At 37.1% G+C, this 11,789-nt stretch overlaps 1 protein-coding gene across 1 annotated transcript; it reads right to left on the bottom strand.

The window, feature by feature from the left end:
• Positions 1-2,070: 2,070 nt before the first annotated feature.
• Positions 2,071-8,193, bottom strand: LOC139881898 (glutathione S-transferase F9-like). Its single transcript, XM_071866295.1, has 4 exons — positions 8,058-8,193; positions 7,868-7,924; positions 6,478-6,905; positions 2,071-2,091 (listed from the first exon to the last, which is right to left on the bottom strand). The coding sequence occupies exons 1-4, from the start codon at positions 8,191-8,193 to the stop codon at positions 2,071-2,073; spliced, it is 642 nt and encodes a 213-aa protein (XP_071722396.1).
• Between the last annotated feature and the right edge of the window lie 3,596 nt (positions 8,194-11,789).

Raw genomic sequence — 11,789 nt, 5'->3', positions numbered from 1 at the left:
ACCACCATCTTCACTCTCGCTCCTTCACTCTCTCTCTCTCTCTCTCTCTCTCTCTCTCTCTCTGCTTCTTTCTTCCTTCTTGACGGACCTAGTCAGCGACTCTCTCCGCTCTGTCTCCCGGGTTTTATAAAGAAGTCTCTTTGTTAGAGCAGCAGACAGAAGCTGCACACGTCAATGATGTACCAACCCACCACCAATCCAAGGTTAGTTAATTGGTCCCCATCACTAAAGAGTTTCGCATTTTGCATTTACTTCCATGAGTTTGAATCCCTCTGCAGGTAAGACTTATGTGGAAATACTGCGACTCTTTGGCCGTGTATGCTCTCTGGGTAAAGTTGGGATGGCAAGTAGGGCCTCCTTTGGCTGTCGAGGGATGTATTGCCCTAGTTTAAAAATATCCCATTAAAGAGACTAGATAAATATAGATAGAATTTATCAAATTTATGATGTATAAACTTTTTTTTTATCTAATAACAAATTTCTTCGAATTTAATAATTAAATATAAAAAATATATGAGTTCTAATATTGAAAGGGAAATTCAAAATAACAATGATTTTGGTTTCAATTTTATTTATATATCTGAATTTATTTTCTATATTACATACTTAGCATTTTTATCTATCACATATTTTAGGTATATTGGTATAGTTAATTTATTAAGAAATGATGGAAAGGAATAAAAAAAGAAAGAAAAAAAAGAGAGTGAAAATAATATAAAAATGAGTAAATAAAATTGAAGTAGGCAAGGGAGTCAAAACACTAATTAAGATTCACAAAGGTAAATGATTATGTTTTCTTTCTCTTAGTAAATTTGACACGCGTTGACCGATCTACCTATCAATGTTGTCATAGCTCATTCACATTTGTCGTCAAAGTCAAACTCATGACTATGAAATGTTGCAATGAGCTCATTTATTGTTTAAGATTTGGATCGTCCAATAATTATGGATTTATTTATGGATTTTATCTTTGTCTACTTAAGGTTTCTTTAGCAATTAACTGTAAGATATTCTTAACATCTCCCTTTGTACATTTTCATAATCATTTATATTGATATACTATTCATACCAAATATTAGACGTGATAGGATATGAAAATATTCGGTTCTATTATTGTAATTTACCACATAATAGACAAGATTTCGTTAATTTCATATCCTACTATATCATATTTTATTTAGTCGTATCTTAACTAGAAATCCAAATGAACAAAGACAGCCTAAAATTGTTAAAATCCGTCATGCTCCATGGGACATTTGTAATCTTGAAGATCGGTCTTTTGTCAATTTCTTTCGCACTAATTGGCGTCGCACCTATACTCCACACCTTTGATTAGTTTCGGCTGAAAGTTTTCAATAATCGTCACCAGACATGGCTAAAAGCACCGTGCTTATTTTTTCACATGGCCCGCTTGCTTGTAGAAAGGCAATTACCAATTTGCTCGAATTGGGTAGTAGGTGACGGGTCAAATTGGCCTATGTCCGCAAGCCATAGATTATAATAATCGGTCTTCTTTTTAATCTAAATTATTCGAGGGAGTAGGAAGATTTGGCCAATCGAAAATGCACACTTGAGCTTTCCTTGCATCATTTACAAAATGGTTTTCTTTGTTGACTTCCTTTGCACCTACAATTGAGTAAACTATTGATCATCTAAACTTCACAGGGAAGAAAGGGGTAATCGACTATTATATGTTCGAAGCCATTATTCACCCAAATCAATCATCACGCGTGGGAATATTAGAAACCTCATAACATTTTCCATGCGACAACAGAATTAGAAGAGCAAAAAGCACCATCGCTCAGATGAAATATTGCTATGGAAAAGACTATCGGTTCAAGTGTTAGAAGGGAGGTGTTTTTGGGAAGGGTCATTTCTGTGACTCTCTCCTCCGAAACTTTTTCGTATTTAATTCGTCAAACCTAATTGCAAAAGTAAACCGTGATGATCTCACCCTGCAATGCTGGTCAAGTACGCTGCTTTGGTTGACTTCCTGGCTGCCCACTGATGAGGGCGAGTCCTGAAAGTTACTGTCTTGGATTGAATCAAGCCGAGGAATGCGGAGAAACCTTATAACGAATATTGATCCAGCTGATGCTCAGAGGCACAGCATCGTAAAAGACAAATCGTAATATTTGGTTTTTCTTTGTTATATTTGGTCAAAAGTTTCATATTTAAAGAAAGGAAAAAAGAAGAGTAATGATGGGACAGCCCGCACCGAGAGAGAAAGGAAAAGGAAACGGGAAAGAAAAGGAAGACGAAAGGGAAAAAGTAAAGAGGAAGAACTAGCGCACACACCTTGGAATCCTCGTCAAGTTGGATTAACTTCATTTTTATGATAAGAATTTACGGCATTTGTTTGTTTATTCGGAGTAGTTTTCAACATCAGGATACAAATTCGAAATTATGTGAAATTTAAACTATGAATTCAGTTTTAAGATGTGGAATTACGAGAAAATCATAACTAGAGCGTTATGGAGCCATGAAATATGACGGGAATTGATTTAAAGTAACTTTTTAGTCGAAGTGAAATTTTAGAGATTTCTGCATGAGCTCTACATTACGATTAGCTTTGAATCTTCGCAATGGGTGAGTGATTTGTTGCGCATGGCAGTAATTTTGTTAGGGATTAAGCTTAGTTCAGTCAATTCGTAATTGAGATAGTGTTTTACTTAGTTTTGATGTAAATTCTCATTTAATTTATAAATTACAAGATTGTCAGCTCGTATAACTAGGTTGTTTAGTTTTGGGTATTCTCAAGTGAATGATGCTATCCCTTTTTTGAATTTCTAAACTCATATTTTGAAAATGAAAAGGATTAGGCATATTATGTGTAAAGTATGATTTAATTAAATGGCAGAAATAATGTTCATTGCATATTTGATACATAAAATTTGAATCGGGTATTTATTGCCCTTATGATTATTTGAAATAGTGTGGAAAGAATTTTTGGAAACAATTTACAAGTTGATTATTGTGAAATAATTTGGGAAATGCTTTATTGCATAAAGCTATATGTATTGATTTGTGAATTTGATTTATAAAGGTATTATATTGTGAAAGGATATATGTTTGATATTAAGAAAACCATTTATGATATCAATTATGGATTGGTTTTGAGGAAGAAATTGATTTTTGAAAGGATATATGTTTTTTTTTTTTTTGTCGGTCAAAGGATATATGTTTGGTTTGTATCAAAGTATTTTGATTATGAGATGGATCTAGGTTTGGTATTGTGGATTATTAGAATATGACGATTTGATACTTATTATTGTTGCAAACTTAGTTACGAGTTTTTAAAGCTTAAGGATATTGTTATAGGCCAAACCACTAGCTGCTAACAGGCAAAGACATTGCCTTGGTCTTCTTTCACTAGATATTGTGCCATAATTATGATTGAATATTAAGCATAAAATGAATCAATGAAATAGATCATTGATGTGTAATGTGAAATTAATCATTGGTCAATGGAATAGACCATCAATATGTGAATTGATGAGATTGATCAATATATTGGACCATTGATATTTGCTTTAATATTATTGATGAAAAGAGTATTTCTTATATGTATAAATTTTTATTGAAAAGATAAAACTTGTTTTTGATTTCATACATATGCAATATTGTGGATTTGAATTAGATGAGTTTTGATTTGGTACTGTAAACATGCACAGTAGATGCTCAATCTGCTTAAAAGAGATATGCACTTCTTACTGAGCTATAGTTGCTTATTTTCAACTTCTTTAGTTATTGACAAGCAAGAACAGAGCGCTAATGGCAAGGAGCTTTCGCTAATTGCGTTTTGGATATGAGTTGAGATAGTATGATGTACTTATATTTTAATATCAAGTTTGGGATTGAGAATGCGTTCTCCAAGTAGAAGGGCAGCAGTATCGTTTCCCCATTTCCATGGAATTCAGGATGTGGCACGCGTCTCGTATGGATCAAACTTTTCGAGTCATGTCCGTGTGGACTTGTTGTAGGGGTCAAGGTCACCGCTACACAAACCGACAAGACTATGAAGGGGTGCAATTTTGGCCAGTTGCGATCGACTTGCACGATACCAATTTTTTTTCCTTTGACAACGAAACGTCATTCTAGTCACTTTCCGAGGGAGTCAGGTGGTGAAGGCCCAATTCGGAAACTCAATAGCCGAGTCATGCAGACGTGTTCGACAAGAGGAGGGATCTTGATGCTGCGTAATGGCTTGCTGTACAACTTCAATTGCTTTGTGATGTTTTTCAACTCTAAATCACCACAAAACACTGTAACTTTTAAAAGGAATTCGGTTCCTGTTACGACCTGTGACCTGTCATCATAATGGCATAAGATATTTATGACTTAAATCGAAATTCGGGTGAAATTGCACTCGATGACTCCAGAAAATCATAGTTGAAGATTGCTATCCATGACGGCAAGAGTGCAACCCGATGACTTGAGAAATATGACTTGAGTGCTAGCAAGCAGAAAGCCAGAGCAGCAACCAAAGCAGTAGGAAAAAAAAACAATGTCGGTACAAGATTTTCTTCTAGCAGCCCCTACACCATTTACATGGTCATGGGAGTAAAATATATTTTAAGGATGCATTTATTTCACAAAAAATAAATTAAAATAAATCACTAAAAAATTATTTTTTCTATTGTTTACAAAAATATATAATACAAATATTTCCATCATACACGAAAAAAAAATATTTTCATCATACACGAAAAAATGTTTAGACATTATGGGTCCGTTCGTTTCGCGAAAAACAACTTTTGGAAAAATATTTTCCGAAATTTCTGGTGTTTGGATGATGAAAAATAAATGGTCAAAGAATATTTTCCAGTCAATGGAAAATCTTCTTGTAAGATTGTGGAAAATGATTTCCTTTTTTGAGAAGAGAAAAAAATTTTCCATAACCTTCTTTCTTTTCACCAACACATTTATGCTTTCTTTTTCTTTTTTGTTTTTTTTTAAATTCGAGTTTTTTAATTTTTCCTTTTCTTTTTTTCCATTCCATCTTCTTCCTTGGTGGCTGGTGACTAGCCACAAGCCAGCTCGAGCCTCGCCCTAGGCTAGCGAGGCTCCGCCTAGCTTGATCTGGCGAAGCCGAGCTCGCCCATGCCCGGTGAGCTCGGGCCTCGCCAGATCGGGCGAGGCAAAGCCCCACCAGCCTGGGGCAGAGCTCGGGCCTAGCCGGATCCAGCAAGCTGGGCGAGGCTTGGGCCTCGCCTGAGCTCGCCAGAGGTTCGCCGGGCTCTAGCGAGCCACAAGCTCGCTGAATTTGGCAGCAAAGATCGAGCTCCCGATCCAAGCGAGCCCAAGCTTTGCTGCCAATTCGGGCGAGCTCGCGGCTCACCAGAGCCCGGCGAAACTCTAGTGAGATCGGCCGAGCCTCGAGCTTGCTGGATCTGGCGATTAGGTCTTGGTCGGTTGCCAGACAGCCAACCATCGTCAGGCATTCAGCAATGGAGGAAGGAGGCGATGGCGGAGGAAGGAGAAGCTGGGAGGAAGAAGGAGGAAGGAAAAGAAAAGGAAAGAAATAATAAATAAATCAATCAATTTTTTAAGAATACAAATAATTAAAAACTCATTTTTAAAAAAAATATAAAAAAATAAAACTAATTTTTTGGTTAATTAGAAATATTAAAATTCAATTTTTGATAATTCTTCCCAAACAATTAAATTAGCTAATGAACGGTAGAAAATATTTTCCACTTGAAGTTTAGATTTAGGCAAAACACTGGAAAATTCTAGGAAAATGTTTTCCAGAAACATAATATTTTTTGCAAAACAAACGGACCCTATAATGAAACATTTTGTATTAAATAATTATTTCAAGCAATACAAACGATTTTTTTAGAAAAATATTTTCTAAATTATTCATTTTATATTAAACAAATGGAGCCTAAGTTTCTACTTTACGAATGAAAGGAATATATTGACATATGGGCTTTCAAGAAAAGAAATGTCTGGCATTAGAATCATTTAACAATGGATACTTTTTTTTTAGAAGAGAAGTCCAATTAACTCAATGAATTAACAATTTTTCTAACAAGGATATTGAATGAGTCGCCCAACATTGACAATCATAATTCTTCAGGTAAATATGTGCCTAATGTAATATACTTTTTAACTTGTCACATTTTATATCATTGTCACGTCATGTAACAACCATTATATGATGTTTCAGATCTAGCAGAGAGCACATTATTCTAGACTAGAGAAGGATACAACATCAAAAAAGGCCTTATAGAGGATAATTTCACTGGAGTGATCCCACTTGACACAATATCTTTCACAAACTAGACTCGACAAAGCTTATTAGATCCCCCAAATCCGTCGATTGGGATCGAGTGGTAACGTACTAATTAGGCACAGGGAGACTCGATGGTCCACGGAAAGCAACTACTCCCTTCTCACAGACCAAGAACTCGGGTGCATCCGACGGACCTAATAAAAACGGTCCTAATACAGACCGGGCCAGAGCTCAACGACCTTCTTCCATGAAGGCCTGCTCGAGATGTCATCCCACCACGCGCTCACATGCTTCCGGTCCCTTATCAGGTACTCCTTCCCCATTTTTCCCATCAGGTATTGCGTTAACGAGAGGTGGCTTAGGTCGGCGAGGCTGAAAAAATCCCCGGCCAGGTACTTGCTCTTCGACAGCCTCTCCTCGTAGATGTCCAGCACCTTACAGAGCTTGTCCTCGCTCTCTTTGATCAGCTTCGGATCCGGGGTAAGTCCCCTAATCGGGTCCAAAACAATTTTGTAGATGAGGTCAGTGATGGGCGGGCTGTAGCACTGGGCCTCGACTTCGAGCCACTGCTCGACGAGCCCCGTCTCCTCTATCGTCTTTCCCAGCAGGTCGGTCCCTTGGTGCTTGTATTTCTGGGCATAATACCTTGCGATGGCCCGCGATTCTGCATGAACAAAATAGGATCCATTACAGAGAGACAAATCTTTACCCCCCCGCATGAAATTGACCATAATCTAGAACGCAACCTAAAAGAGACCAGCGGTAAGATTTTGAATTTACAAGCAGTCAGTCTCACAACGCTAGACCAACAGTAACAGTGCAGAATCAGTGGGATGTTTTTATGACTATGAATTGATCATTCTGCCTCGACATCGGTCAGGAAAGTAATTGGACAAAAATGCAGGTTCAAACAGATAATCGACGGCCTTCGGCCAACATAGGAAACGGTAGTTTTCGAAGCTACTCTTTACTCTTCCTTGGATACTCCCCAGATAGCCAACTGACGAGTCTGGCCTCTTTTCCTTAAACCTGAGCAATCCTGACTGATGGGGAAAATACTCGAAAGACTCGCATCTCATCGCTGAAACGCACGCCCAATCCTTCCCAATTCAGACTATTTCGCCATGGAGCTTTGATTTAAATCATCCATTGCTTAGGCAAATGTTTCGACTCGAGATTGATCAGACTCTTAAAAAGTTCAATTATAAAGACGACAACCTAAACTTTAACCTAACAAATGCCGGAAGGTGCTGAGTTCCGAGCACAAATCCTCCGCCCCTAATGCATTTTGATTACACCAGCATTTTTTTTTTTTTTGAGAGGATAAAAGAACACTCGAAAGTTATTGTCAAAGCACGCAAGTGATTAAAGGAGTCGCAAAGCTAAATCACCGGACGTCCATGAGCTAAAACGAGCTGCTAATATCAACTGAATATGTCGACAGAACTCGGGCTTCTCAACTTCCTGTGGTATCTATTCATTGCAGAGCTTCTTAGACTTTAAACACCAAACCTTAACCCGACAAATTACACAAGCGACAGCATGCGGAAGAACCATCCGTGCTTCCACATGTTTCGGTCCAAGCGTCGGAGTGCGATGTGAAAATCCAAAAGTCGAGAGCATTACCAAACAAAGTATAGTCTCCATCTTGAATCACAGGAACCGATCCGAAGGGCTGCAGGCACGCACACACATGATCCGAATCAGAAACAATCAGATAAAGTACCTCAAATGCTAAGTACCCACGAAGAAAATGTAAACTCCAGTCCGATCCAAAGAGACGCGAGTTTCAAGAACAGAGACAGGCCCTGGAGCTTGAGGAATTCAGGGGATCTGTTCTCGTCCTTGAAGATATCGATGGGAACGGTCTCGAACTCGACGCCCTTCTCGATCAGGCACACCAGCACTCGCTTCGGATTCGCATAATCAGGCCCGTACACCTTCACCACCATTTTTCTCTCTTCTTCTCTCTTGTCGACGGACCAGTTGATTTCCAAATATCTTTCAGGATCGACTCTCTCCTTCTGCGTCTGGGTTTATAAAGGAAGCTCTTATCAGACGATTAAACCAAGTCGCACACGATACCGTCATGCACCAACTTACTGTTCGCGACCAGATTCCTTTGGAGATCCAAGGTTAGATAATCGGTCAACGTTGGTATGCTACTAATTACCTTCGTCGAATTTGACTTCGCATATGCCTTGGAAGGGTTTGCAACATTTCCTCTGACCTATCTTTGATAGATTGTTCTCTGGCAATGCGCATGCTATCTGACATATTTGTACGGTAGATTGAAATTCATTATGCTCGCATAAATTTCCTCGGAGAAAATGACACTCTTTAAAACTTTAGCCTAAGTACAACGTTGTCTTTGACTTTTATTAATTTAATGAATTCCTTGAATTTTCTAATGTTCAATCTAATCCTTAAATCCTTCCACATTTTGCCAATTAAATTCATCTAGCTGATTTTAGTTAAAGATCACTGAACTAGACATTAACTTTATTTGGTAGTATGGAGTGACATTGATGTGAACAATTTTTTAATATTTTTAAATTTTTAATAAAAAAATTTCTTTTTCCTTTTCTTTTTCTAATCCTAGGCTGGCAACCCTCACTTCATCTAGGTTAGGGCCCTCACCCAAAACCAGGTGAGGGATGCCCTCGCCTTACCCAAGCCAAGCAAGGGTGTCACAGCCCTCGCCTAAATCTAGGCAAAGGCCAACTCTCTCACTTGTGGTCTGCAACTCTAGCAACACTGATACTAGTATATGACATGCAACACGACATAAGATAACATGCGATATAACACAATGTAACACGTCAACACGTTTTTTCTAAAACAATAGAGAATTCTGACACGTTAAAACGCATTGTATATTAAATATATATTTTTATATATACATGATAAATTATCATTTTTATGATTATTTTAATAAAATTAATTTGATTTAGATTCACAAATAAATAAATAATAATAAAAGAGCATACAATGAATTTACACTAAAAACATTAATTTATCGTTTGTTGATATGATTCATTGTTTCAATTTAACAAATCCAGCTATATTCCGTTCAAATAATCTTTAAAACTTGAAGGAAAAAAAATCAATTCACATTCCACTATTAAATTAACATTTAACAAGAAGTCAAAAAAAAAAAAAACAATCCTCATTTCATCATCAAATATAACAAGAAGTCTTTATTTCTCCCTTTTATTTTTTTATTTTTTATTTTTTTTACATATTTATATTTTGACTCCTCTTTTAGTGAAACTTTTTAAAATTAACCTAATGTGTGTCGAAATCACGTGTCGAAATTATAAACTCACATGTTAGATCCTGTTGGGCCGGATGTCGGATTTTCTAACACCTGTTGACTACGTGTGGAAATGTGTCGGAGCGTGTCAAAATGTTTGACACAACACGAAAGATCTTGGAAAATGTCAATGCTACCTAGCCTGCAACTAGGGTTAGGAAAAAAAATAAAGAAAAGGAAAAGCAACAAACAAATAAATAAATAAATAATATTCAAATATTATTAAAAATTGTGTATGTTAGCGCTAGCTGTCGCCAGCCGTATCACATACAACGTCTAACATCCACATTAGTGATTTCATGTCAAAATTGGTCGAAGAAACTCAATTGGAAAAAAGTCAAATATATTTAAACTCAATTAACAAAATTAAAAAGTTTATGACTAAATTGACAAAATTATAATAGATTTAGAAATTTTTGGATAATTTTTCCTCTTCCCCCGCATGCAATGCAGACTTAACTTATCTCCTAGAATGAGTTCTTAACAGCTCATCTAACACCAGTTCAGTGAGTGCTGGACATGTGAACGGAACATTTATGAAGTTGCTCTTTCAAGTTGTAAAAGATCCACAAAAGTTAGTTAGTAGGTGGTTAAATTTTAATTTCACCAAAGTCACTGGCATTGTACTAATTAGTCGCGTACATAGCCCGACAAAACACGACACACGCCAGGAATAATACAACACCAAAGAGGTCCACGACGCAAACAGCCCTAGTAAATTAGGAACATCTGCATGCTAAAGAACCATCCGTCTGTCCCCGTGCTCTGATCTCAATACCGCAGAAAACAGCAATAGAAAGAAAAGAAAGATGCAAGAAGCCAAGAGTCGAGAGCATTACCGAACAGAGTGTAGTCGCCATCTTGAACCACAGGAAGCGATCCGAAGGGCTACACAGGCGCGCGCGCACGAGATCCGAATCAGCGTCAATAAGACAAGACACTTCAAATGCCAAGTACCCACGAAAGGAGACAAGATGAAAAGTCAAGCTGTCGAGAGTTTGACGGAAAGTGAAGTTGGACTTTCAAGAACGAACGGGACAGACCTGGAGCTCGAGGTACTCGGGGCTTGCCTTTGAAGAGGACGCCGACGGTCTCGAACTCGACGCCCTTCTCGATCAGGCACACCAGCGCCCGCTTCGGCGACGCATAGTCAGGCCCGTACACCTTCACCACCATCTTCACTCTCGCTCCCTCACACTCTCTCACTCTCTCTCTCTCTCTCTCTCTCTCTCTCTCTCTGCTTCTTTCTTCCTTCTTGACGGACCTAGTCAGCGACTCTCTCCGCTCTGTCTCCCGCGTTTTATAAAGAAGTCTCTTTGTTAGAGCAGCAGACAGAAGCTGCACACGTCAATGATGCACCAACCTACCACCAATCCAAGGTTAGTTAATTGGTCCCCATCACTAAAGAGTTTCGCATTTTGCATTTGCTTTCATGAGTTTGAATCCCTCTGCAAGTTAAGACTTATCTGGAAATACTGCGACTCTTTGGCTGTGCATGCTATCCGGGTAAAGTTGGGATGGCAAGTAGGGCCTCCCTTTGGTTATAGATAGAATTTTTTATATTTATGATATAAAAATCATTTTTGTCTAATAATAAATTTCTTCGAATTTAAATAATTAAATATAAACAATATATGAGTTCTAATATTAAAAGGGAAATTCAAAATAACAATGATTTTCATTTTATTTTTATTTATATATTTGAATTTATTTCTATATATACATACTTAAAATTTATATCTATAGCATATTTTAGGTATTTTGGTATAGTTAATTTATTAAGAAGTGATGGAAAGGAATAAAAAAGAAACAAAAAAAAAAGAGAGTGAAAATAATATAAAAATAAGTAAATAAAATTGAAGTAGGCGAGAGAGTCTAAACACTAATTCAGATTCGCAAAGCTAAATGATAATGTTTTCTTTCTCTTAACAGATTTGACACGAATTGACTAATTTGCCTATTGATGTTGTTGTAGCTCATTTACATTTGTTCTTCATAGTCGAACCCATGACTCTAAAATGCTACAATGAGCTCATTTGCTGTTTTAAGATTTGGATTGTAAAATAATTATGGATTTATTTATGGATGTTATCTCCATTTTGTCCTTTTATGGTTTCTTTAGCAATGAAACTGTAAGTTATTCTTAACATCTCCCTTTGTACATTTTCATGTACATTTACATTGATATACTATTCATATCAAACAATAGATGTGAAAATATTCGATTTTATT

Source organism: Rutidosis leptorrhynchoides, unplaced genomic scaffold, assembly GCF_046630445.1.
Source record: "Rutidosis leptorrhynchoides isolate AG116_Rl617_1_P2 unplaced genomic scaffold, CSIRO_AGI_Rlap_v1 contig209, whole genome shotgun sequence".
Taxonomy (NCBI): Eukaryota; Viridiplantae; Streptophyta; class Magnoliopsida; order Asterales; family Asteraceae; genus Rutidosis; species Rutidosis leptorrhynchoides.
The sequence above is the reverse complement of the archived record's forward strand: the minus strand, read 5'-3'. Positions and strand labels throughout refer to the sequence as shown.